Here is a 27984-nt window from a genome sequence, read left to right as displayed (position 1 = left end):
CAATGTCTCATGCATGCTGCTCCCTCCTCACAATGTCCCATGCATGATGCTCCCTCCTCACAATGTCCCATGCATGCTGCTCCCTCCTCACAATGTCTCATGCTTGATGCTCCCTCCTCACAATGTCCCATGCATGCTGCTCCCTCCTCACAATGTCCCATGCATGCTGCTCCCTCCTCACAATGTCTCATGCATGCTGCTCCCTCCTCACAATGTCTCATGCATGCTGCTCCCGCCTCACAATGTCCCATGCATGCTGCTCCCTCCTCACAATGTCCCATGCATGCTGCTCCCTCCTCACAATGTCTCATGCTTGATGCCCCCTCCTCACAATGTCCCATGCATGCTGCTCCCTCCTCACAATGTCCCATGCATGCTGCTCCCTCCTCACAGTGTCTCATGCATGCTGCTCCCTCCTCACAATGTCCCATGCATGCTGCTCCCTCCTCACAATGTCCCATGCATGCTGCTCCCTCCTCACAATGTCTCATGCATGCTGCTCCCTCCTCACAATGTCTCATGCATGCTGCTCCCGCCTCACAATGTCCCATGCATGCTGCTCCCTCTTCACAATGTCCCATGCATGCTGCTCCCTCCTCACAATGTCTCATGCTTGATGCTCCCTCCTCACAATGTCCCATGCATGCTGCTCCCTCCTCACAATGTCCCATGCATGCTGCTCCCTCCTCACAATGTCTCATGCATGCTGCTCCCTCCTCACAATGTCTCATGCATGCTGCTCCCTCCTCACAATGTCCCATGCATGCTGCTCCCTCCTCACAATGTCCCATGCATGCTGCTCCCTCCTCACAATGTCCCATGCATGCTGCCCCCTCCTCACAGTGTCCCATGCATGCTGCCCCCTCCTCACAGTGTCCCATGCATGCTGCCCCCTCCTCACAGTGTCCCATGCATGCTGCCCCTCTCCTCACAGTGTCCCATGCATGCTGCCCCCCTCCTCAGTGTCCCATGCATGCTGCCCCCTTCTCACAATGTCCCATGCATGCTGTCCCTCTCCATGAGCTCCTAATGCTGCCTTCCTCTTTTCCATAATGAGACCTTCATGTTGCCCCACTCATGCTAAGACCACCACACTAACGCTTATGCTGAGACCCCACCCCCCACACACACTACCCCACTCTTGATATTGACTCCCCTACATTGCTCCACTCCATACTGATCCCACACATGCTGCCCCTTCTTCACAATGAGCTCCCAATGCTGCCCCCTCTTGTTCTGAGTCCTTACACTCCCCCCACCCATTCTATTTTGTTATTGCACTATCCCTCATCCCTTGTCCTCTGTCTCTAGCATTAGCCCCTCTCTCACACTCCCCCAGCATCAGCCTCTCTCCCCCAGCATCAGCCTCTATCTTCCCTCAGCATCAGCCTCTCTCCCCCAGTCTCAGCCTTTGCCTCCCCCCAGCCTCAGCCTGCCCCAGTCTCCGCCTCAGCCTCCCTCCAGCCTCCCTCCAGTCTCAGCCTCCCTCAAGTCTCAGCCTCCCTCCAGTCTCAGCCTCCCTCCAGCCTCCCCTCAGTCTCCCTCCAGCCTCCCCTAAGTCTCAGCCTCCCTCCAGTCTCAGCTTCTGCCTCCCTCCAGCCTCCCCCCAGTCTCAGCCTCCCTCCAGCCTCCCCCCAGTCTCAGACTTCCTCCAGCCTCCCTCCAGTCTCAGCCTCCCTCCAGCCTCACCCCAGTCTCAGCCTCCCTCCAGCCTCACCCCAGTCTCAGCCTTCCTCCAGCCTCCCCTCAGTCCCAGCCTCTGCCTCCCTCCAGCCTCCCCCAAGTCTCAGCCTCTGCCTCCCTCCAGACTCCCCCCAGTCTCTGCCTCTGCCTCCCTCCAGCCTCCCCCCAGTCTCTGCCTCTGCCTCCCTCCAGCCTTCCCCCAGTCTCTGCCTCTGCCTCCCTCCAGCCTTCCCCCAGTCTCTGCCTCTGCCTACCTCCAGCCTCCCCCCAGTCTCTGCCTCTGCCTCCCTCCAGCCTCCCCCCAGCCTCTGCCTCTGCCTCCCTCCAGCCTCCCCCCAGCCTCTGCCTCCCTCCAGCCTCCCCCAAGTCTCTGCCTCTGCCTCCCTCCAGCCTCCCCCGAGTCTCAGCCTCTGCCTCCCTCCAGCCTCCCCCAGTCTCTGCCTCTGCCTCCCTCAGCCTCCCCCCAGTCTCTGCCTCTGCCTCCCTCCAGCCTCCCCCCAGTCTCTGCCTCCCTCCAGCCTCCCCCCAGTCTCTGCCTCTGCTTCCCTCCAGCCTCCCCCAAATCTCTGCCTCTGCCTCCCTCCAGCCTCCCCCCAGTCTCTGCCTCTGCCTCCCTCCAGCCTCCCCCCAGTCTCTGCCTCTGCCTCCCTCAGCCTCCCCACAGTCTCTGCCTCTGCCTCCCTCCAGCCTCCCCACAGTCTCTGCCTCTGTCTCCCTCCAGCCTCCCCCCAGTCTCGGCCTCTGCCTCCCTCCAGCCTCCCCCCAGTCTCTGCCTCTGCCTCCCTCCAGCCTCCCCCCAGTCTCTGCCTCCCTCCAGCCTCCCCCCAGTCTCTGCCTCTGCCTCCCTCCAGCCTCCCCCCAGTCTCTGCCTCTGTCTCCCTCCAGCCTCCCCCAGTCTCTGCCTCCCTCCAGCCTCCCCCCAGTCTCTGCCTCTGCCTCCCTCCAGCCTCCCCCCAGTCTCTGCCTCTGCCTCCCTCCAGCCTTCCTTCAGTCTCTGCCTCTGCCTCCCTCCAGCCTCCCCCAGTCTCTGCCTCTGCCTCCCTCCAGTCTCCCCCCAGTCTCTGCCTCTGCCTCCCTCCAGCCTCCCCCCAGTCTCTGCCTCTGCCTCCCTCCAGCCTCCCCCCAGTCTCAGCCTCTGCCTCCCTCCAGCCTCCCCCCAGTCTCAGCCTCTGCCTCCCTCCAGCCTCCCCCCAGTCTCTGCCTCTGCCTCCCTCCAGCCTCCCCCCAGTCTCTGCCTCCCTCCAGCCTCCCCCCAGTCTCTGCCTCTGCCTCCCTCCAGCCTCCCCCCAGTCTCTGCCTCCCTCCAGCCTCCCCCCAGTCTCAGCCTCTGCCTCTCTCCAGCCTCCCCCCAGTCTCAGCCTCTGCCTCCCTCCAGCCTCCCCCCAGTCTCTGCCTCCCTCCAGCCTCCCCCCAGTCTCTGCCTCCCTCCAGCCTCCCCCAGTCTCAGCCTCTGCCTCCCTCCAGCCTCCCCACAGTCTCAGCCTCTGCCTCCCTCCAGTCTCAGCCTCTGCCTCCCTCCAGCCTCCCCCCAGTCTCAGCCTCTGCCTCTCTCCAGTCTCAGCCTCTGCCTCTGCCTCCCTCCAGTCTCAGCCTCCTCCAGTCTCAGCCTCTGCCTCTCTCCAGCCTCCCCCCAGTCTCAGCCTCTGCCTCCCTCCAGCCTCCCCCCAGTCTCAGCCTCTGCCTCCCTCCAGCCTCCCCCCAGTCTCAGCCTCTGCCTCCCTCCAGTATCAGCCTTTGCCGCCTCCCCCCCCCCGCATGCGCAGATCTCGGGTCTGCATTAGAGACACTCCCACGCTCCTTATGAATCCACTTACCTGCTCCAGTGCCCGCCGCCATCTTCCTGGCTCACGTGAGTATCCTCTTCTGACACCGGCTTCCATCACGGCGTCATCCGCAGCGTCCTGCTGTGAGCTCTGCATGTGACGTCCACACAGCAGTGGATGCAGCGCAGAGGAAGGAGCTGATTGGCGCGCGCCTGTGACCCCGGAAGTGCAGGCGCCGGCAGTTCCGGGGTCAATCAGCTCCCTGTGCTCAGCAGCCACAAAAAAAAAATGTAAAAAAAAAAAAATTTTTTTTTTTTTTTTTTTTTTTGCTGCCAGAAGGTGCCGCCCCTCACAATCTGCCGCCCTAGGCACCGGACCACGGGTGCCTAATGGTAAATACGGCCCTGTGTATATACTATATATATATATATATATATATATATATATATATATACATACAGGGAAATAAAGAAAACAATAAAATTCTAAATATATATATGCTCCTGGTCTATGATAGATAAATGGATGGACGGATAAATAGTTAGATGGATAAATGGATAGATAGATAGATAGATAGATAGATAGAGGGATAGATAGATAGATAGATAGATAGATAGATAGATAGATAGATATAGAGGGATGGATACATGGTTGGATAGATAGATAGACAGATGGATAGATAGATAGATAGTTGAATAGATGGATAGATAAATGGATGGATAGATAAGTGGATGAATGGAAGGATGGATGGATGGATGGATGGATGGATGGATGGATAGATAGATAGATAGATAGATAGATAGATAGATGAATGGATAAATGGATGGATAAATAAATGGATGGATGGGTGGATGGATGGATAGATGGATGGATGGATAGATGGACAGATAGATGGATGGATGATAGATATGATTATTGAAAACCTTCTAAATAATCACAGCTGGAAATTGTAAGATATAGCAGAGCTTATTGTGCTGTTTTTTGTTTTATTTAGCACTTCCAGTATGTCTCTCCAATGCTTGTACATAGTAGCTATTAGAATTAATGGTAATACTTCAACTGATCAAAAGATTGAGTTTAATTACCATTTAATGGAGGATTGGCATGATCAAAGACCTACCAGTCTTATTTCTAATCTCCTTCAGCTCAGTCTACTAAACTACTGCAGTCACAATGTATCCACAAAGAGTTAAAAAGACAACTGTGATCTGGCTACATCTGCAGATGATTAATCATTTATTGAAATTAATCACTAAAGGATAAAGCAGAGATTTATAGACCTCATGCGTCCAATAACCTGATTGCCACCTGCATAAAGTCTCCACCTGTTGGTATAATGGCGATTCAAGGTAGTTGGTATAGTTCTATAGTTATCAACTATCGTAATATCATGTCTCATCCAGTTCATTGGTAACCGCTGATGAAACTGATATTGATTTTCTTTTTGGTATAATTTCTGGTATCTTTTTTCCAAAAATTGAGATTTCATTAAAGCTTTTTCTGAACAAAATTGCAAAAGATCTGGTCTAGCTAAATTGATGGTCTTCTCAAAGAAGTAGAGGTTTACAAAATATATGATAGTACTGGAGATCTGGTCTAGATCAAGGGATGTTCATCTCAAAGAAGTAGATGGTATGCAAAATATGGGGCGGTACCAATGATATGGTCTAAATAAAGAGATGGTCTTCTCAAAGACGTAGACAGTATGCTAAATGTATGAGTGTAAGGATTCATTGGTTGGCCCTCACAAAGATATAGTCAGTATACAAAATATATGATGGTACTGAAGATCTGGTCTAGATCAAGGGATGTTCCTCTCAAAGAAGTAGAATGTATGCAAAATACGGGAAGCCACTGAAGATCTGAACTAGATAAAGAGATGGTCTTCTCAAAGAAGTAGACAATATGCAAAATATTTGATGGTACTGAAGATCTGGTCTAGAGAAATGCATGTTCTTCACAAAGAAGTAGATGGTATACAAAATATGGGATGGTACTGAAGATCTGGTCAAGATAAAGAGATGGTCTTTTCAAAGAAGTAGACAGTATACTAAATATATGATTGTAATGAAGATCTGGTCTAGCTTAATGGTTAACCATCAAAAAGAAATAGTCAGTATACAAAATACATGATGGTACTGAAGTTCTGGTCTAGAGAAATGGATGGTCTTCACAAAGAATCAGTCATTGTACAAAAAATGTAATGGTGCTGAAGATTTGGTCTAATTATAGGGTTCGTCCTTGAAAAGAAATAGCCAGTGTACAACATATGTGTGATGATACTAAAGATTTGATATATATCAAAGGGTGGTCTTCTCAAGGAAAGAGTAAGTATTCAAAATATTTGATGCTACCAAAGATTTGGTCTAGAGAAATAGATGCTGTTCTCAAAGAGGTAGATGGTATGCAAAATATCGGAAGGCAGTGAGGATCTTGTCTAGATAAAGAGCTTGTCTTCTCAAAGAAGTAGACCATATTACTAAATATATGATCGTAAGAAGAGTCTGGTTTAGTTCAATGGTTTGCCCTCAGAAAGAAATAGTTAGTATACAAAATATATGATGGTTCTGAAGATCTGGTCTAGAGAAATGGATGGTCTTCTCAAAGAAATAGCCAGTGTACAAAATATGTAATTATGCTGAAAATTTGGTCTCAATGAAGAGTTGGTTCTTGCAAAGAAATAACCAATCTACTGATGGTACTAAAGATTTGGTATAGGTCAAAGGGTGGTCTTCTCAAATCAATAGTAATGAAGATCTAATCTAGATAAAGAGGGGAGAGTTGGTCCTCTCAAAGAAATAGCTAGTATACAGAAAATATCATAGTATGAAAGATATAGTCTACAGAAGGTGAAGGGGTGTTCCTCTCAAAGAAATAACCCATGTACAAAATATATGGTGGTACTGAACATTTGGTGGTCATCTTGAAGAGGTGATCTTTCTGAGAACTTTCACTGTATAATTGTATATTGTTAAGGCTTAATGAGTTATGAGATAGGATGCTCCTATATCCTGAGCCATATACAAACTCACAATAATATAGTAATAAATCTGGCACACTGAAGTTATTCACGACACATGAAATGTTTCTTTAGAATGCTGAATCGAATTTATTAGTGCAAAAAGTTGAGGATAATTTATCCAACGTTTCGACCGTATCTTATGGTCGTTGTCAAGGACAAAATTATCTAGGATTACAAGAAATATGTACAAGAAAAGACAAAAAATGAAATTAGTACAAAAACATAACATCAAGCTAATTTTTTCAAAAGCCTGCATCATAGGTTTGATCATATACAGCACATAATAAACATAAGAATCATGAGACAAAATGAGCAAATCTGTGCATTTATACGAATACCTATCTAACAGAAGACGAGTATAGTGGTAATGATACAAATACAGCATGCACACCCACCTATATCAACACTGTAAAGATATGCATTCAATGTTAAATGGACATCACCATTGGGTATAATGGGATCAGAAAGATCGATCCTACGTGTGAAATGAAGAGAGGTATATAATAAGTCACATGGCACAAAGTAACATATTTCATTAAATGGCATATTACCAATGAAAATTAATGAATATATATATACCTCACATACTATCAGTTAGATATAAGGAAGATGGCCAAGACCTTTATTGCAGGACTGGGAATAACGCAAGTTTTTGTTGTTGTTTCTAAATGTAGATCAAATATATCATTCTTTCAGCGTACTGAACAAAGTTATTCCTAATGGAAACATTATATAGGAAAGAGACACACTACCTGGTTTACTGGACAGAAACCATAACACAAAACACTAGTGGGAGTAGTGTGATTCCCACACTGAGTGTTTCTTAGTTGCCTCCAAATGAGCAAATGCTAGAATGAAGGGTACATAAGAATTAAAAATATATCTGAGAATATAACATCAGTATAAGACATATATAACAGGGGATATGATGGAAAAATGCTCCATACTACCTTATTGCAGCAATAATTGTCTGGTACTGCTATCATGGGAAATAGGGAATACATGTCCCTTTAAGACTCTATGAAAGATCATATGAATAGTGCAAGTGTTAGAGGCAATGAGTCAAGGTTGATTAAAGAAGAAAAACACTAATAGAAACACATACCTGGAAAGGTAAATAGGAACTCACAAGCAAAGAGTTGTTAGGTAGATTTGTGGAGGAACAAGTCTGGGAGAAAATATAGATAGAGATCAGAGGTAGTCTAACAAGGACCGGACAGCGTGGATAGACAGATGACGCATACCTTATAATGCTGGTGTAGGATATAGGTCCCTGGATAGTGTGCGCTGTGCCACGCTTGTGATAATCTTATATACTCTAGGCGAGACGGCGCCCACCGTCCCACTTCCGGATTGTGGAACGCAGTGTGCTGACCGTGGATCGCACGCCGCGCATGCGCAACGCCGTCACCAGCATCGCGCATGCGCAGGGAGCGGACCGCCGGGCAGCAGGCAAGGGAGGAGGTGATGACATGACGTATTTCTGGAAGGAGCGTATATGTAAACAATCCCAGTGGAGGATGACAGTGAACAGGCCTGTGGATTGCACGCAGCCCGCGCGCCGCGCCTGGCTATTTGCGCAACGCACGAGCCGGGCACAGAGCACAGGCCAGAGTGAATGGCTGATAACAGTGTTAGATAAACATTTATATTGCCTACATAGTGACAGGTGACGATGTAACAGGGTGAAGGTAGACTGTTGCTGGTGCCAGTAGGTGAGGGATCAAGTGGTGGGTGACTGAAAATGAGAAAAACAAGTTAGAACCATAATCACTATCTAATCTATAGTGATTATGGTTCTAACTTGTTTTTCTCATTTTCAGGCACCCACCACTTGATCCCTCACCTACTGGCACCAGCAACAGTCTACCTTCACCCTGTTACATCGTCACCTGTCACTATGTAGGCAATATAAATGTTTATCTAACACTGTTATCAGCCATTCACTCTGGCCTGTGCTCTGTGCCCGGCTCGTGCGTTGCGCAAATAGCCAGGCGCGGCGCGCGGGCTGCGTGCAATCCACAGACCTGTTCACTGTCATCCTCCACTGGGATTGTTTACATATACGCCCCTTCCAGAAATACATCATGTCATCACCTCCTCCCTTGCCTGCTGCCCGGCGGTCCGCTCCCTGCGCATGCGCGATGCTGGTGACGGCGTTGCGCATGCGCGGCGTGCGCTCCACGGTCAGCACACTGCGTTCCACAATCCGGAAGTGGGACGGTGGGCGCCGTCTCGCCTAGAGTATATAAGATTATCACAAGCGTGGCACAGCGCACACTATCCAGGGACCTATATCCTACACCAGCATTATAAGGTATGCGTCATCTGTCTATCCACGCTGTCCGGTCCTTGTTAGACTACCTCTGATCTCTATCTATATTTTCTCCCAGACTTGTTCCTCCACAAATCTACCTAGCAACTCTTTGCTTGTGAGTTCCTATTTACCTTTCCAGGTATGTGTTTCTATTAGTGTTTTTCTTCTTTAATCAACCTTGACTCATTGCCTCTAACACTTGCACTATTCATATGATCTTTCATAGAGTCTTAAAGGGACATGTATTCCCTATTTCCCATGATAGCAGTACCAGACAATTATTGCTGCAATAAGGTAGTATGGAGCATTTTTCCATCATATCCCCTGTTATATATGTCTTATACTGATGTTATATTCTCAGATATATTTTTAATTCTTATGTACCCTTCATTCTAGCATTTGCTCATTTGGAGGCAACTAAGAAACACTCAGTGTGGGAATCACACTACTCCCACTAGTGTTTTGTGTTATGGTTTCTGTCCAGTAAACCAGGTAGTGTGTCTCTTTCCTATATAATGTTTCCATTAGGAATAACTTTGTTCAGTACGCTGAAAGAATGATATATTTGATCTACATTTAGAAACAACAACAAAAACTTGCGTTATTCCCAGTCCTGCAATAAAGGTCTTGGCCATCTTCCTTATATCTAACTGTTAGTATGTGAGGTATATATATATTCATTAATTTTCATTGGTAATATGCCATTTAATGAAATATGTTACTTTGTGCCATGTGACTTATTATATACCTCTCTTCATTTCACACGTAGGATCGATCTTTCTGATCCCATTATACCCAATGGTGATGTCCATTTAACATTGAATGCATATCTTTACAGTGTTGATATAGGTGGGTGTGCATGCTGTATTTGTATCATTACCACTATACTCGTCTTCTGTTAGATAGGTATTCGTATAAATGCACAGATTTGCTCATTTTGTCTCATGATTCTTATGTTTATTATGTGCTGTATATGATCAAACCTATGATGCAGGCTTTTGAAAAAATTGGCTTGATGTTATGTTTTTGTACTAATTTCATTTTTTGTCTTTTCTTGTACATATTTCTTGTAATCCTAGATAATTTTGTCCTTGACAACGACCATAAGATACGGTCGAAACGTTGGATAAATTATCCTCAACTTTTTGCACTAATAAATTCGATTCAGCATTCTAAAGAAACGTTTCATGTGTCGTGAATAACTTCAGTGTGCCAGATTTATTACTATATTATTAACTACTATTTTTTCTGGGCACCTAAATTGCACAACTGTGAGCCAGACATATCCGCTTACTAAATATACAAACTCACAATCACATGTAAATAAAAGTATTACGTTGTCAAAGATATTAAACTTACTTTAATGCCCATCAGGCAGTAGAGGACACTGATGACTCCCATCGGTAGCACATAGAAGAGCAGGGATGTGACTTGGATGATACAGTTGTATATCCACAAGGGTTGGATCACAGTACAAGTAGCAGAGTCAGGAACAAGACTTCCATTGGGGAAGTAGTGCAGCCGGATACCATGAGTACTGGTATTGGGAATGGAAAACAGAATGGAGAAGATCCAAAGTGTGATGAGTATCCTAAGCGCTCTTCTTCGGGTGCTCTTCAGTTTGGCTTTGAAGGGATGCATAATGGCTACGTATCTCTCCACACTGACTGTGGTCACACTAAGAATAGAGGCAAAGCACACAGTTTCAAAAAGAACTGTCTTAAAATAACAACCCCAAGCACCAAAAAGGAAAGGGTAGTTGCTCCACATCTCATAGACTTCAAGTGGCATACCAAGAAGAAGGACAAGGAGGTCGGAAACTGCCAAACTGAACAGGTAATAGTTTGTAGGAGTCCTCATGTTATGGTGCTTCAAGATTACGAGACACACCAACATGTTACCACTGACCCCCACCAAGAAGATAACTGCGTAAACTAGTGTCATGGGCAATGATAAGCCACTGCGCTTTGGCCCACAAAGAAATGCTAAATATTCTTCAGTGCTATTTATATTCCTCAGCATAGCGTCGTCCGAAGATAAAGTATAACCTGTCCACGTGGAATTGATGTTCTGCAGGTCATCCATGACTTTGGCTCGAAAAGGTCAGGATCACACAAAAAGATTTTGTTGAAGTAAGTCCAAAAATGTTTATAAGAATAAAGGAAAGGGGAGAAAACTGGAAATGGGTGATTGATAGTTAAAAGAGAACATAAAAAACAGGATGTAAATATGGTAACATAAAAAAACACAAATGAGAATGCAATACATATGTAAGAGGTCGAGAAAAGATAAGGAACTCAACAGATCATGTCTGGATGGAACATAAATGAGCTAAAAGTCAATAAAATAATCTAAAAATGGAGAAATAATACAAATGAATTCACAATATAAACACACAAATGATAGAAAAATCTTCTTTCCAAGCACTTTTCATAGGAAGAGTTGAATTTCCCAGATGGGAAAATGCTGCCTAACTCTCAGTTTGTGATGCCGTGATACTGTACACCAGTTGCCTTCCAAAGATCTGTGTTTTCAGCTGAATTTCTCCTCCCCTGAAGGATGCTGATTGGGCGCCTGGCATTATTCAATACTCTCTTGAAGCAGGCTTTAGCACGGATCTAAGAAGGGGAGTCTGGATATCGCAGGTGGTTTGCTTCTATTCATGACAATGTTCCATTGACTACGGTTTAACAATGGTGTTAAGGAAAGAGTTAAATCCAATCACATGCTTTCTGCGCTAATTACGTGCCTAGCGGGGAATACTGACTACAAAAACTGACAAAGCTAATTATCTGCCCAAATGTACAGCGAGCCATGTGAAAAAGAAAAGAATACATACAATGCCTGTAATCTTTGTTCGCGAAATGAGCCATAAACATGAATCAATATTGTAGCTGTGGGATTTAAAGGTATAGATATACAGTTTGTAAACTATTTGGATCATATATGGGTATGTGCACACGTTGCTTTTTTTTCCGCGCGGAAAAAAACGCACCCTCTGGCAGAGGGGAGAATTGTAAACAATGCTTTTTGAGAAACAACGCATCGAAAACGCATGCGTTTTTCATGCGTTTTTCATGCGTTTTTCATGCGTTTTTCATGCGTTTTTTTAGGTGCGTTTTTTAAGACTTGTCAGTGATAATAAAGTTGGTTGAACACAGACCTTTGGAAAAAAAAACCTGTGATGTCATTTCCTTCTCCACATTCTGTTTGGATAAATGGGAGGGCTTGGAATGGAAGGAGCACCATTTGAATTTTGGAAAAGTTGAAATAAACTTCGCGCACCAAGCCCCTTAGGTACCTATACGTCAGAAAACCCCCACAAGTGACCCCATTTTGGAATCTGCACCCATCAAGGATTTTATTCAGGAGTATATTAAGCATTTTGAATCTACAGCTACTTCACCCAAAATGTTGCTGTAGCAACAATATTCTCACTTTTAGGCCCGTTTCACACGTCAGTGAAAACACTGACGTTTTTCACTGGCGTGTAAAACACGCACATGTCCCTCCGTGTGCCGTGAATCACGGCACACGTGGGTTGTCTAAGTGCAATCCGGGCTCCGTTCTCCGTGGCCCGTGATTGCACTTAGAGATTAACTCACCTGCGCCCGCTCCCTCTCTCCATGGTGCTGATCGCTCCCGCGGTGCAGCATCCAGCCGGCGCTGACCCCCGCAGCAGCTGGTTCCGGGTTGGCTGTGTCGTGCATCATGAATATGCGCGACAATAATGAGCCGGCACAGAAGGAACAGGGAGGACGGGCTGCAGAGGACATCGCTGGAGCCGGGTGAGTTAAAATGTTTTTATTTTAAAAGCACGTTTTTTTCTGGCACGTGTTTCACGGATCACACCACTGCGTGGTCCGTGGGACATCAGTGATGCCAGAAAAAAATGGACATGTCTCCGTGCGGCAATCACGCACACGCGGGTACGCCGCATGGAGACACGTGCAGTGAAAAATCACTGATGTGTGAGCAGACCCATTCATTATAATGGGTCTGCGTATGTCAGTGATTCTGGTACGTTTAAAAAAAAGCACAAACGTCCCAGAATCACTGACGTGTGAAAGGGGCCTAAGGCTATGTGGCCATGATCCAGCGACACGGCGTCTAGTACACAGTGTCAGCCTTCCTGCAGCTGCCCATGCCCACGATTTGGGTTCAGGCTGCTGTGGAGCTCTATACTACCTGCAGAGAACACTCGTCTCCGCAGCATAAATTGACATGCTGAGGCTCGGGAAGCCACGCTACCGGTCAGTTTATGCTGCGGAGAAAAGAAGCACAGTGGGCATGGGATCTCCAAAAATCCTTCCACTGTGCTTCTACTGCACAACGCAGCGTTATGGACGCAGGGAAAACACTCAGCGCCCATAACGCTGCAAACCCTGATTGTGGACACACAGCCTAAAAAGCGTCAATGGATGAAGGGATGTCAAATATATAGAACGTCCTACCCATGCCTGCATATTCTAAGCTGGCACCTTTAGTACCTTTCATGTGGCACTAAAGGGTGCCTAGCTTAGTATTTATCCAATAAAAAAAAAAAAAAAAAAAATGAAAAAAATGGCGTGGGGTCCCCCCTATTTTTGATAGCCAGTCAGGGTAAAGCAGACAGCTGTAGCCTGCAAACCACAGCTGGCAGCTTCATCTTGGCTGGTGATCAATTTGGAGGGCTCCCCATGTTTTTTTTTTTATTTATAAATAAAGAATAAAAAAAAAAATAACATGGGGTCCCCCCAAATTAGATCACCAGCCAAGGTGAAGCTGACAGCTGGGGTCTGGTATTCTCAGGGTGGGAAGAGCCATGGTTATTGGACTCTTCCCAGCCTAAAAATAGCAGGCCGCAGCCGCCCCAGAAGTGGCGCATCCATTAGATGCGCCAATCCTGGCGCTTCGCCCCAACTCATCCCGCGCCCTGGTGCGTTGGCTAACGGGGTAATAAATGGGGTTGATACCAGATGTGTAATGTCACCTGGCATCAAGCCCAGCAATTAGTGATGTCACGGCGTCTATCAGACACCCGACATAACTAATTGACAGTAAACAAAAGCAAAAAAAGACAACAAAAAATGTTTTATTAGAAAAAACACTCCCCAAATCATTCCCTTGTTCTCCAATTTAATAAAAAAAAATGGGTCCGCAGAAATCCATATGGATGTCCCACGTCGCCTCTGGACCTTCTAGAATATGGGGGCACGTTCAGGAAACGTATCCCCCATTTTCTAGGAGGGCAGACCCTCCATTTGAGGAGAGTGGGTGCAAAAATCTGCACCCACTCTCCCCGGGTCACAGCTGCAGAGTGCGAGCAGCCAGCACAGCTCACACTGAACACAGTGCTGGCTGTCAGCTGCTCTGCTCATGTGACCGGCCGGCGCCTGCTGTGAAGGAGGAGGAGGGGGCCGCGGGGGATCAGCGCTGCGACCGGACAGGTATGTATGACACCGGGGGGAATAGGGGGTGAACGGGCAGGGCCTGGGGAACAGTTTTCTGTCGCATGTGTTATTGCACATGCGACAGAAATCATAGGAGCAGGGCGGCCGGTGCGCTACTGTGCGCGCGGCCATGTTGGATTTTCGGGAGGGGGGTCGGGGGTCGGGGCGGGCACTTTGGCGACACCGGGGGCTTTGCCAGGAAGTGAGGTCAACAGGAAGCGTCTTGACCTCACTTCCAGGTAAATGCCTGCGTTCTGGCGTGCCGACAAAGGCCGCGGACCGCAACAAAAAAGCAGGTCCATGCGTTGTGGCTGCGTTCTGACCCCACATCATTGATTTCAATGGGGGAGAGAACGCAGCCACAACGCACAAAAGAAGTGACATGCTGCTTTTCTTTCCGCACCGATTTTTGGCATCCAAAACGCTGCGGAAAGAAACGCAGCATGTGCACTGATTTTTCAGCTTTCCCATACACTTTGCTGGGAAAGCTGAACGCATGCAATTTGCCACTGAAACGCTGCGGTTCAAAACGCAGCGTTTCCGCGGTAAAAAACGCATCGTGTGCACACAGCCTATGAAATGGAATATTACTGATCTCCATCCATTGTACTCTAATTTTTTTTTTTTTAAAAGGGATTGCCTAATTTAGGAAAGCCTGCTGTCTATGCAACTTCTGGAAAGAAGGGTATTGTGTGTGTCATAGACAGTAGATGGAGCAAAGGTCAACCATGTGGCCCTCTTCTCTATTAAGGAGCTTAGCTCCCAGGTTCCAGAGCCCCATTCGTGAGGTTACTAAGGATCTGGAAAGAGGTGTATTGTGTTTGGCTTTTTCTAGCAGTACCATAGACAATAGATGGAGTGAAGGTCAACCATGTGGCCCTCTGTTCTATTAAGGATCTTATCTCTGAGGTTTCGGAGCCCCGATCATGAGGTTACTAAGGATCTGGAAAGAGGTATTGTATTTAGCTTTTACCAGCAGTACAATAGACAATAGATGGAGTGGAGGTCAGCCATGGGGCCCTCTCCTTGATTAAAGAGCTTACATCCCATGTACAAGAGCCCCAATCATGAGGTTACAAATGATCTGGAAAAAGAGGTATTGTATTTGGCTTTTTCCAGCAGTACCATAGACAATAGATGGAGCGGAGGTCAACCATTCAACCATGTGGCCCTCTGCTCCAATAAAGAGCTTAGCTCCCAGGTTCTGGAGCCCCAATTGTGAGGTTACTAAGGAACTGTATAGAGGGGTATTGTATTTGGCTTTTTCCAGCAGTACCATAGACAATAGATGGAATGAAGGTCAACCATGTGGCCCTCTGATCCATTAAAGAGCTTAGCTCCGAGGTCCTTGATCCCCAATCGTGGGGTTACTAAGGGTCCCAGTGGTCAGTCACACACCCATCAGCGATTATTAATTTATTTCCTATGTTATGTATAGGGGATAACTTAAAGAGGACCAACCACCAGGATTTTCATATATAAACTAAAGCCAGTGCTATACTGGTGCTATCATGCTGATTCTGAACATACCTTTAGTTGTGAAATCGGATGAATAGTTTCTGAAATATAGGCAAGTAAAGTTTGTGAAATAGACTGGTACTTGATTAATAGGTGCTGCAGAATATTTAATAGGTGGGTCGGGTTTTCCTAGTTATTCCAACCCCTGTCTGCCTGCCTGTCCTTCCTCCCCCTGTTTCTGTTACTACAGGGGGAGGAATGAGGCAGGAGGGACGGGGGGGAGGAAGGACAGGTAAGCAGACATAGGCAGGAATACACAAACTTTACTTGCCAGTATTTCAGAAAGTATACATCCGATCTCAGAACTAAAGGTATGTATAAAATCAGCATGATAGCGCCTGTATAGCATGGGCTTTAGTTTATATAGGAAAATCCTGGTGGTTAGTCCTCTTTAACATCTTAATCTTTTAATAGCAGGTTAGCTCTTGGTCAGTGCCAAGAATGGGAGCAAAGAGCACCTCCTGCTCTGGAGAACTAGTCATGTATTACACACCGCATTGATTTGAATAGTCAAAGTGTAGGGCTTAATTTCCCTTGTGATGGCGCTGCAGGAAAAATAAACGCTTACTCCAAACTCTCCCTACAATTTACAGTCTATTGTCAAGTGATCATTATAACAATCAGGACTGGTCAAAGTAAGTTTGGGTGGTTAGCTGACACATTAGGAAACTCTATAACTACCAGTATTCTGCTGATGGTTATTGATTGTATACAGAAACTAATTTGGAGAGATCATGTGGGACTCCGATTACTGTGAAACTCACCAGTGTATGTAATGACTTTGTGTTAGAGAAGTCGTCATCCTTTTTTTTTCCTTTTTACAGAATAACACTCATTTTGTTTTCCTATCTCCCACCTAGTGGCGTAACTAGAGTTCAATAAGCCCCTCTGCAAAACTTGTACCTGGGCTCCCACCTGCATGTTGGTCAGATGTATGGGCCCTTGTAGTATTCTAGATTCCATAAAGACATACTTGTTTTCCACCCATGTAATCGTGTCATCATCTTTGACCTTTCCTGTAATTATGTCCTCATTCCTCGGCCCCCTCATGGTAAAATGTCTCCCAAAATAAGCCCATTCTTGGTATAATGTCCAACATCTTCCAGTAAGAATGTCCCCATCCTGGCCCCTACCTGTAATGTCCTCAGTCCTGGGCCCCTTCCTGGTATAATGTCCAAATCTGAGCCTCTTCCAGTAAGAATGTCCACATCCTGGCCCCTACCTGTACTGTCCTCAATCCTGGGCCCCTTCCTGGTATAATGTCCAAATCTGAGCCTCTTCCAGTAAGAATGTCCACATCCTGGCCCCTACTTGTACTGTCCTCAGTCCTGGGCCCCTTCCTGGTAAAATGTCCAAATCTGAGCCCCTTCCAGTAAGAATGTCCACATCCTGGCCCCTACCTGTACTGTCCTCAATCCTGGGCCCCTTCCTGGTATAATGTCCAAATCTGAGCCTCTTCCAGTAAGAATGTCCACATCCTGGCCCCTACCTGTACTGTCCTCAATCCTGGGCCCCTTCCTGGTATAATGTCCAAATCTGAGCCTCTTCCAGTAAGAATGTCCACATCCTGGCCCCTACCTGTACTGTCCTCAGTCCTGGGCCCCTTCCTGGTATAATGTCCAAATCTGAGCCTCTTCCAGTAAGAATGTCCACATCCTGGCCCCTACCTGTACTGTCCTCAATATTGGGCCCCTCCCTGGTATAATGTCCAAATCTGAGCCTCTTCCAGTAAGAATGTCCACATCCTGGCCCCTACCTGTACTGTCCTCAATCCTGGGCCCCTTCCTGGTATAATGTCCAACATCCTGGTCCCTGTAATAATATCCTCCACCCTGGATCAATCCTGTAATAATAATTTCCCCTATCCAAGCCCCTTTCTGTAATAATATCCTCAGTTCTTGGCCCTCCTTGTATAATGTCCCTGTCAGGTGTCTGGATTTGAACCCTCGAGCCTGTGTTCTGTTTGTCTGTTTGCCAAGCCACAGCAGATTCACTTTTTCTTTGGCTGTTTAGTTTCTGTTATCCTTGATTTAGTTCTGTTAGGGTAACAAGTGTATTCATTTACTCATTTGTCTGTCCATTCACCTTTTGGGTGTGGCTTTAAATACCTTCCTACTGCTGGTATTTCCTGCTGGTGATATTCTCATTTGGATGTCCAGCCATGCTGCCAGTTAGTATAAAACCAGCTAGGGATTATCTATTTGATGTTTATGTTCTTTACTCAGCAAATACTATGTTTGTTGTTACAAAGTGGGCGGCATATTCTTTAACAGTATATACCTTACCTTGTATTTTGTTGTTTATTTTACTCACTCTGGGATCACTTTCTATCTCAGCACACCATTCCTTCTTTAGGTAAATTGCACTCGTCTCTGTCCTCAAGGTCTTAAAAAGGAATGTGAAGCGCTCAATGGCCGATCAGGTAGAATAGGTCCGAGCTGCCATAGTTTAGTCTGTTGTTAGAGCTATCCCAAATCCTGCAGGATCCATCGGGGCTTACGGGAGCGGGATCTATAGTCTGTACAGGAACCAGTAGGGCCATTTGCAGTTTTTAGTGTGTTGCCTTCTTCCTGTATGAGTTGCTACACAACTATAACTGTCCTCCATCATCCACCCTTCCTGTAATAATGTCCCCCATCCTGTGCCCCATTGTAGTATAATGTCCCACATCCTGGCCCTATCTTATTATAATGTCCCCCATCCTGAGTCCCTTCTAGTATTAATGTCCAACATATTTTAAAAAATAAAGATTTCCCTTACCTTCCCAAGCTCCCAAATTGTGTGACACCCTAATCTTTTGCTAGCGCAGAGGCTGGCAGCTAACTCTAGCCTACCTATCACTGGCAAAGCATGATGTCACTGTCGGCCTCTGATTTGCCAGCAGTGTGTATTGCAGTACAGGGAGTCTGCAGGTTTCCGTGCTGCAATACATTTCAGCTGAATGTGCATTCCTGAATGCAAATCCAGGTGAAATAGGTATTGGCGTTGGTGGCCCTTCCCCTCCCACATGGGTTTGGATGTGGTTGTGCTCTGCAACCACAATCGTTACGTCTCTGATCCCACCTTAAATAGTAAAGTACTATTTATGCAAAGGAGTGGAGACGAGAGAGCTGAGAAGAAGATAAATACCTTGATAGATACTCAAGAGAGGTCATTATACTCTGCCCTGGTCAGACCCCACCTGGAATACTGTGTACAGTTCTGGGCGCCCCAATTTAAGAAAAACATCGATATATTGGAGCAAGTCCAGAGAAGAGCAACCAAGATGGTAGAAGGTCTGCAAACCATGTCCTATAAAGAATGCCTAAAAGAACTAGGAATGTTTAGTTTGAAAAAGAGAAGGCTGAGAGGAGACTTAATAGCGGTCTACAAGTATCTGAAAGGAGGTCACAGTGCAGAGGGAACTACCCTATTCTCATTAGCACAAGGAAGTACAAGAAGCAATGGGATGAAACTTAAAGGAAGGAGATTCAGATTAGACATTAAGAAACATTTTCTGACAATGAGGGCAGTCAGAGAGGAACAAGCGACCACGGGAGGTGGTGAGCTCTCCATCAATGGAATTCTTCAAGTGGAAACTTGATACACATATAGCTGGGATGATTTAGGAAAGCCTGCACTCACAGGGGGTTGGACCCGATGGTCCTTGAGTTCCCTTCCAACTCTACCATTCTATGAGTCTATGACCTCTGAGGCTAATACGATATCTGGTCTTTGTTTTATTTGGAAAGATGATTCTACTTAAAAGGAATCTGTCACCAGGTTTTTGCAAAAACAAACCAATACCTCGTCTTCCAATATGACCTCAGGATCCAAATGAAGGGAGAGAGGCGGTGGCTGACCTCCACCAGTACGCAATAGAAAATGGAGAAAAAAATCCTCTCGCCCAAGTGGTGAAAAGCCGTTGCAGAGAGGGGATCATTCCCCCACTATGATTTTATTTGTGTGTTAGCACAATAAAGCATTTTTCACCACTTGGGTGAGAGGATTTCTTTCTTCATTCACCAGGTTTTTGGTTTGTCTGACAGCACGATAATATAGAGACGGAGACCCTGATTCCAGCGATATGTCAATTACTGGGCTGATTGCTGTAGTTTCAACTCTCTGACCAATCACCATGCTCAGCAGCTAAGCTGTCTCGTCTACATTGCCCGCTCCACCAATGGGAAAATAGGAGGTGGAGATAAAATAAAATTTTTGATTTTGTTAAAAATAAAATGTGCGCTGGCTTCCAATGGCAAATTAATTAATTTGATTAATCTCCAAACCCTTCTTCATGATAATGTCACGCTCCCAGGATCCCGGCGCCGCCCTACACTCACTGATCCGGTCCCCGGGCGCCCTGGCCGTAGCCGCTTCTCCCGCTCCCCCTCATGCTCCGTGCTCCCTGCCTGTCGGTCCCGGCGTCCCGCTGCGGTCCCGGCGTCCCGCTGCGGTCCGGGACTCTGCATCTGGCTCCCTTGTATCACCTCCCTCTCTTCCCCTGTGTCCTGCACTGGTCTCCGGCACTCGGGCCTCGCGCATGCGCACTAGGGCGCGGGCGCGCTCACTCACCTCTTCTTAAAGGGCCAGCGCCGCTGAAACGGGATATGGCTGATCACAGGTACAGGGTATATAAGACTTCCTTTTCCTTGTTGGAGGTGCCTGTTCTAGTAGCTTGCCTCTTGCACTAGGTGTTCTGGTCCCTCTGTGCTTCATACCCAAGTTAAGCCTGTCTCTGTCCACAGTGTCCGATTGTCAGCCTGAGTGTGTCCAGCCTTCCGGTTTCCCAGGAGTTGCCCCGGTGACTATCGACTGTGGATCCCGTCATCTTCCGCCAGCCCGTATCTGTCGCCGGTTCTGGATTCCATCTGGCAACATCAGCCTGCATTCCTCGGTGGACCCGGACTCCCTCCATTGTTACTAATCAGCACCTGTACCCGGTTTCAGTCATCCGTCCTGCCCACGTCTACCGTTGGACTAGCAGCCGTCTCCCGTACGGACTTCTGAAGGACACGAAACTTGAACTCGCTTGTGTCCCGGCTGCTGTGCATCTAGGCCCTCTGGGGAGGCCGCCAGCCAGCCCCTGTATAGGGCTTCGCTCCTGGTTGTCTCTCTGGGGGAGTCCGGTGCACGGTCCAGTGGATCCACCTCTGTACTGAACGTTACAGATACCACTGTTCTCCTTCCTTCCACAAACACTGTGGTTTATACTCTCCCACCTGAGCTTTTGTAATACCCAAGGGTCTGACCATCTTCCAATTCTTGAAAAATGCATTTTAATGAAGCAATAAACTAGTCAGTGTGGCATTATTCCACGTCCTACATGTCCATTATATGTTTTATTTAGTATAAAATTGAATATTTTTTCTTAAATCGTTTAAGGGGTCTTATTTGGGTATCCATTTGTATACATTCCCATGTTACTAGGATCCAATGTTTATGCTTAGCATTATGCAAGAGATAAATCAAAGCCTGCCCCCGGGGTCTTTACCGAAAAGCAACCATTTTGTATTCTGAAGAAATTGAGCATTTCCCTGAAGATAGATGGATAAATTGCTTTTCAAAGTTTCCAAAGGAGAAACTGTCTCTGCCAATTACAGAGCAGAAACATGAAAATAAATCCTAGGTATTTAACGAAGTCTTTAATTATCGTGTTCAAAAGCCTAAATTATACAGGAGACAAACAATTGCTGCTGTGTTGGAGAAGAGCAGAAGAAAAGGGAATAGTATTACTTGAAAAGGGCTCAGGATGGAGGACATTAGACCGGGAACGGGACCAGGATGGAGGACATTATACTAGGAAGGGGATGAGGATGGAGTACATTATTACTGGAAAGTGCTCAGTATAAGGGATTTATACGAGGAAAGGAACATAGGTAATATTATACCAGGAGGGGACCAGGATGAACAACATTTTTAAAGGAAGGCACCCAAGATGGGCGACATTGTACCAGTAAGGGATCTGGGATGAAGGACCTTATACAAGGAAGGGTCTTTGTATGATGGACATTGTGCAAAGAGGGGCCCAGGATGGGGGACATCATTACAGGAAGAGGCTCAAGATGGGGGATAGTATACCAGAAAGTGGCCTGGAATGGAGGACATTATATCAGAAGAGATCCTGGGATGGGGGACATTATTAAGGGAAGGGGGCTGGAAAGGGGGACATTATACCAAGAAGGGGTCCAGAATGGTGGAAATTATTACTGCATGAGGCCCAGGATGGGGGATATTATACCAGGAAGGGGACCAGGATGGAATACATTATTACTGGAAAGTGCTCAGTATGGGGGATTTATACAAGAAAGGAAAGATCGGTGACATTATGCGATGAGGAGCCCGTGATAAGGGACATACTGTAATTAAAGGAAGGAGTTCAAGACAGGCAGCATTATACCAGGAAAGGGCTTAGTATGGAGGACATTATACCAGGAAGAGTTTTGGGATGATGGGCATTGTACAAGAAGGGACCTAGGATGGGAGACATCATTACAAGAAGAGGCTCAAGATGGGGGACATTATACCAGGAAGTGGCCTGGGATGGAGGTCTTTATATCAGAAAGGATCCTGGGATGAGGGACATTATTAATCAAAGGGGGCAGGGATGGAGGAAATTATACCAGGAAGGGGCCCAGAATGGTGGAAATTATTACTGGATGAGGGTCAGGATGGGGGATATTAAGAGGAAGGTCATCAGGATGGAGTACAATATTACTGGAAAGTGCTTAGTATGGGGGATTTATATGAGGAAGGAAAGAAAGGTGACATTATATGATAGGGAGCCTGAGATGAGGGACATACAGTAATTAAAGGAAGGGGTTTAGGACAGGCAACACTGTACCAGGAAGGAGGTTGGGATGGAGGACATTATACCAAGAAGGGTCTCAGGGGGGTGGACATTATACAAAGAGGGGCCCAGGATGGGAGACATCATTACAAGAAGAGGCTCAAGATGGAGGGCCTTATACCAGGAAGTGGCCTGGGATGGAGGACATTATACCAGAAAAAAATCCCGTGATGGGGGACATTATTAATGGAAAGGTGCTAGGATAGGGGACGTTATACCATAAAGGGGTCCAGGATGGTGAAAAGTATTACCGGAAGGGGCCCAGGATGGGGCATATTATTAGTGGAAGGGGCCCACGATAAGCAACATTATTAGGGGAAGTGGCTCAGGACAAGGGACATTATACCAGGAATGGGCCTAGGATGGGAGACATTACTGCAGGAAGAAGCAAGGATGGGGAACAGTATTATAGTATGGGGACAATATTACATGTTGGGATGAACATATATGTGTTTCTATAATCCACAATACTCCAAGGGTCAAAACATCTGATCAACATGCAGGTGGGGACCCAGATAAATTTTGCACTTGGGCCCATCAGATTCTAGTTATGCCACTGCTTCATCCTGTAATTTTCAAGTCTGGCTTATACATGCCTTGTCACCTTGCCATCTTATGGCCACCACAAACCTGCGGCTAGCTCTGTACTTACTTGCTCTGAACTGAAGCCTCACCTTTTTATGTTGTGAGTCATCTTCCCTAAATAATTTAGTGAAGATGACTCATGATTCTCCTCTTGATATAGTATAGCTATTGTTAGATCGATTTCACAGAGTTGATTCGGATGAACAGAGACTAAAATGGGTCTTTGGAATTTTTTGGGTTTGCTCTTTTAATGTTGTCTCCCTGATCAGCTTAATATAAGGCAGGACATCTTTGTAATAGGATTAGTAAACTACTGTATTTAAACTGGATTTTCAAAGTAAGTATGCCAGTTTCATCAGGCTTCAGATTTCTTATAAATGTCATTTCTATTGTGAATTCTGGTGATTTATCCATTGTAAACTCAAAATACTAAAGCTTCACTTCCACAACAATAGAGAGTAGAAAATATGAGGGTTTGACCTTTTTCACCATGTACTGAGGAGAAGAGAACATAAAAGTCACCAACGCTCGGCTAAGTCTGTAGTGCCCCTACTCGACGCCGGGTCGGGGGTGCAGATCCTTTGCATTGTCACGGGATGGCTTGGCCCGGATCCGTTGCCCCGAGGCGTACAGGAAGGGAAGGATGGCGGTGGACGGGAGGCAGGAATAGAGGATGGGGGTTTTAGTGACGGTTAGGAAAGTCTTTTTAGGATGATCGTGACGCCACCTGTGGTACACGGCCAGGTATGCAGCCACCGCTGCAGGGTCTCTCACTGGGGCGATGTTGGGTACAGCCGGGATGGTGTCGCTCCCCACAGGTAGAGCGGGATTACCCCGGGAAGGATGATGGAGGACAGGGGTGGTGGTAGTCCCCGTTGGCGCCGCAGCGCTGGGCGATGGCACCGGTAAAGGAGAGGCAGAGACAGGGGCTGCGATTCCAAGTCTTTTTACTCACAGGTTGTTCAGGCGCTGCCCCAGAGTACCGATCTCTGCCACGATGGGCTCCAGCCAATCCCGGATAGTCGGGGGGGTCACCATCGGTGCCCGTGAAAGTCTGTTAGTGACGTGTCCCTCGGTTGCTATCCGAAACCCGGGCCAAGCCTCCAGCTCCAAGCCACGGGCCCGCGAAAAGAAAGAAAAACTAACTCCAGTTGTCAGTCCTTCGTGATAAGCACCTTTCTGTCATATATGTGTGTTTTGTGAAGGCACCGGCAGGTTAACCCCCTCCTGACCCTGGATAGATATTACCCCTGAAAAGTGGCATAATATCCTGTGGCGCCTGAAGCCCAGGGGCGCCACAACTCCATAACTGCAGAGTCCAAATATCCTCTGTTATTATCTTCTACACTAAAGTGGGCTGGCTCCGGGAGCTCTATGACTTGCATTACTATGGCTGAGCAGCTACATGTGTAGTGACCATGTGACCAAATTACACATGCAGACTTACATCACCAAGCACAATGCCGAACATCAGATGGAGTGGTGTAAGGCACATTGACACTGGACTTTGGAGCAGTGGAGGCATATTCTGTAAAGTGATGGATCAAATTTCTCTATGGAGATATCTGGGTTGAGTGAAGGCCAGGAGAAAGATACCTACCTAACTGCATTCTGCCAATGCCCCTTAGTTCCAGTGAAGGGAAATCTGAATGCCTCAACATACCAAGACATATTGAACAACTGTATATTCCCTACTTTGTGGGAACAGTTTGGGGAAGGATGGCTGACAAGTCATAAAAGGGGTCTTTGCTCACCTAAAATGTCCTTTCTAGATGTGTATCCTTACACCATGACCACTTTTGCAATTTGCTTTAGTGCACATTATACTACACATCTCCCTATGTAGTTAATCCCTAAATGTGTTTATTTTTTACGACACTTCCTGTGATGTTTCGTTTGAGAGGAGTCTCAAATGTAATGTCACAGAATGCTGGTGCTGCACTCACTTCCTGTAGTATATATTGCCCTTACTTGAATAGAATGTGATCAGGGGCAGCGCTGCAAGTGCTGATTACAATTTCTTGCATCGCGGCCTTGTGAAGACATCCTGGATCCTGAGTGATAGATGTTGTGGGAAATGTGAGTTCAGTGAGAGCTCTCTGCTTCTATCTGTGCCTCTACCATAGCCTATATGAAAGATGTCTGAACAATGAAAAATACATTTGGCTAACAGGAAAAAAAATGGAAAGCATGAAACATGAAAATTGCATAACGGCTAAGGATATTTGAAATAGAAGAGATATTTAGCAAATTTATTGATCAATGCAATTGTGCCCGAACACCACGACAAGGTACTCTTATTCTTCGGGCGTCACATTCCCCCTTGGTTTAATACAGTCCGTCCGTGGGCTGTCCGACCACTGACATTTATTGTCACGCCAACTGCAAATTGAAAAAGGGATAACATTTAAAAACATAAAGTATGAAACATTTCTTCCCTTTCGGGAGGCACATTTCTTAAATGTTTCAACAACCAGTCCACTTTCCCATTGCAACTGCCACCCAAGAAAATCTGTTCCCTGGTGCCACCGCTAAAACTGGTGGGCACCTCTTGCCCAAGTCCAAAACGGTTCCGGGTGATGCCCACAAGCGCAGGATAAAAAGTTCCTTACCAGGCAGTTCATCTCAAGGGCCCCAAGTCCGGGGGACCCCTGGCCTGGAGGTTAGTCACCGGTTTTGGTAGTGACTGGGCCTCGGCCTGCTCCACCGCAGGCCCTTACTCCAATTGACCTCTCCAGAGGCCGTGCCAGTGCACAACAAGAAAGTGGATGGGGGACATTTACAAGGCCCAATAGTTTTTGGGTTGGCCTGCCAGTTCTCAGCCTTGGTCCATTTTTAAAACAGTAGGATTTTTTTCAACGGGGGGTAAAACAACTGGGGTAGCCGGGAAACCGCTACGTTACTCTTTCTTTGCAACTGGAGATGGTGGTGGGGGGTGGAGGCACAGCTGCCTTTCAACCTTCACCCACTTCTTCACATCTAGGGTGAACCACCCCCCTCTCTCCACAATGTCGAGTATATGAGACCCTATCTCCGGGCTCCAGGTCTCGATCCAGGTGTCCTATGGGCAGGTGAGGGGCTACATCCCTCCGGAGCACGAAGATTTCTGCATCCATGCCCGGCTCATATATGAACCCCCACCCCTTTTGGGGGTTAAAATGGCGGACCTGCCCACGGTAAGTCGGACCCCGCACCCGGAAGGTGGCATGCCGGAGGTGGTCTTTCTCTTGATATATCCCGCACGACACCTCTGCCTTTCTTTTCTCCCGGGCAGCTATCTCCTTCTTGAACTGCCTCTGTTGCCACTCCCAGTATGGAGCGCGGTCCTCAGGCTCCTCCCCCTGCTCGGGAACTCGGCTCACGCGGACGCCCTCACTGCTGGCTACAACCGGCTCCATTCTCGGCTGAGGGCTCCGCTCCACATTAGCCTGCTGTACTCCCCTACAGGTATATCCCGGCTGTCTCACAGCCGGGACCGGGTATGGGTCGGCAGTCTGGGTCACTGCTGCAGTTAACTTCCGGGTCGGCTCTGCTTCTGAAGTGACTGGGCGGGCTGCCGGGGCCGGTGTTGTCATTTTAGGCTTGGCCGGGCTCGGGCTGGAGTAGATGTCTTCTGAGCTTTGGTCTGGCACGGGGCCGGTACAGGTGCTTGAGCGGTGGCATGCTGGTGGCCCGAGGTCTCCATTGCTGGGTCCTCGCGGGTAGATGCAACAGATTCCACTGCCACGGCCTGGGGCAGTGGACCGATTGTGGCACTAGCTGCATGTGCGGGCGGTGAGGGAGGCGACGTGGCATACGGGGGCAGACCGAGCTCCTCTGCCGGTTGGGCCGGTTCCGGTGGAACATAGGGGCGTGGGTTGCTTACCCGCTCCTCCGAAGCCATCTCCTCTTCGCGTGTCCGAACGGCTGCAGCCAGATCCCTCATTTTGGCTGTCCATCTGGCCAGCATAAAGTTGGCTTGGGCCTGGATTTTGTGGCACATCCGTGTGGTCTGTGCTTCCACTCAGTCAGCAGTCTCTGGAGCAGGCTCCTTTATGGTCGGGTTGCCGGACCGGTGAGACATCATCTCTTGGTGGTGTCCAGGAATGGAAGATAGCAGAGTCCTGGCGTCCCTGCCTCTTATCTCCATGGGTCACATGCCGCAGTTTTCGCCCTCCCCCTTGGTTTTTCAGGAGCAGTCTCTTATGCGCCTCACTGGTTTCGTTTTCAGTCTCGGGAGGCACTTCCTTCTGCCCGCGTTCCCAGGGGGCGGGGCCTCAACTTCACACCCTTTTTGGGGAAGAAGATGGTGCCGTTATTTTGGCACCAAAGATGGCGGGTAAGATGGCGGCGGGTCAAACCGGTGGGTTGCAGTGAAGGATGTTGGCACTGCCGCTGCCTCTGGGGACAGTGCACGGGACCAATAGTGTGGGGGCAGCGAGATGGTCTCCCCTCCATGGGTAGGGGAGATGTAGTCCCGGTAGTAGACTTTTGGTTGGGTGCCACCTCCATGGCAGCTGGGCGGACTTCTGGAGCCGTCGTCATCACTGTTGCGGCCAGGCGGACTGCCGGAGCCAACGTCATCACCGTTGTGGCCGGGCGGACTGCCGAAGCCGACGTTGTCCTGTGGGTTGCAGTGATGAGATGGTGGCACTGCCACTGCCTCTTGGAACCGTGCCCGGGACTGATGGAGCAGGGCAGCAAGGTGGGATCCCCTACACGGGTAGGGGAGGTGTAGTCCCGGGGCCCAGGGTATTGTGAGGGATTGCAGGGAACAGTAAACTCACAGTTCGGTTGTCGTGGTGCTGGATGAGGTTGTACTGATGTGGTGAGTCAATAAACACAGAGTCCTTTTG

The 27984-nt window shown here is 47.4% G+C and overlaps 1 protein-coding gene across 1 annotated transcript in view; it reads right to left on the bottom strand.

Annotated features, from left to right (window-relative positions):
• Positions 1-11273, bottom strand: part of NMUR2 (neuromedin U receptor 2) — a 59575-nt gene extending 48302 nt beyond the window's left edge. The window contains exon 1 of the mRNA XM_075342224.1: positions 10145-11273. Within this exon, the coding sequence (XP_075198339.1) occupies positions 10145-10870 (726 nt within the window). The 5' untranslated portion in view covers positions 10871-11273. The remainder of the gene's footprint in view (positions 1-10144) is intronic.
• Between the last annotated feature and the right edge of the window lie 16711 nt (positions 11274-27984).

The sequence above is a fragment of the Anomaloglossus baeobatrachus genome, chromosome 4 (assembly GCF_048569485.1).
Source record: "Anomaloglossus baeobatrachus isolate aAnoBae1 chromosome 4, aAnoBae1.hap1, whole genome shotgun sequence".
NCBI classification, from domain to species: domain Eukaryota; kingdom Metazoa; phylum Chordata; class Amphibia; order Anura; family Aromobatidae; genus Anomaloglossus; species Anomaloglossus baeobatrachus.
This window is presented reverse-complemented; position numbering and strand designations above follow the sequence as displayed.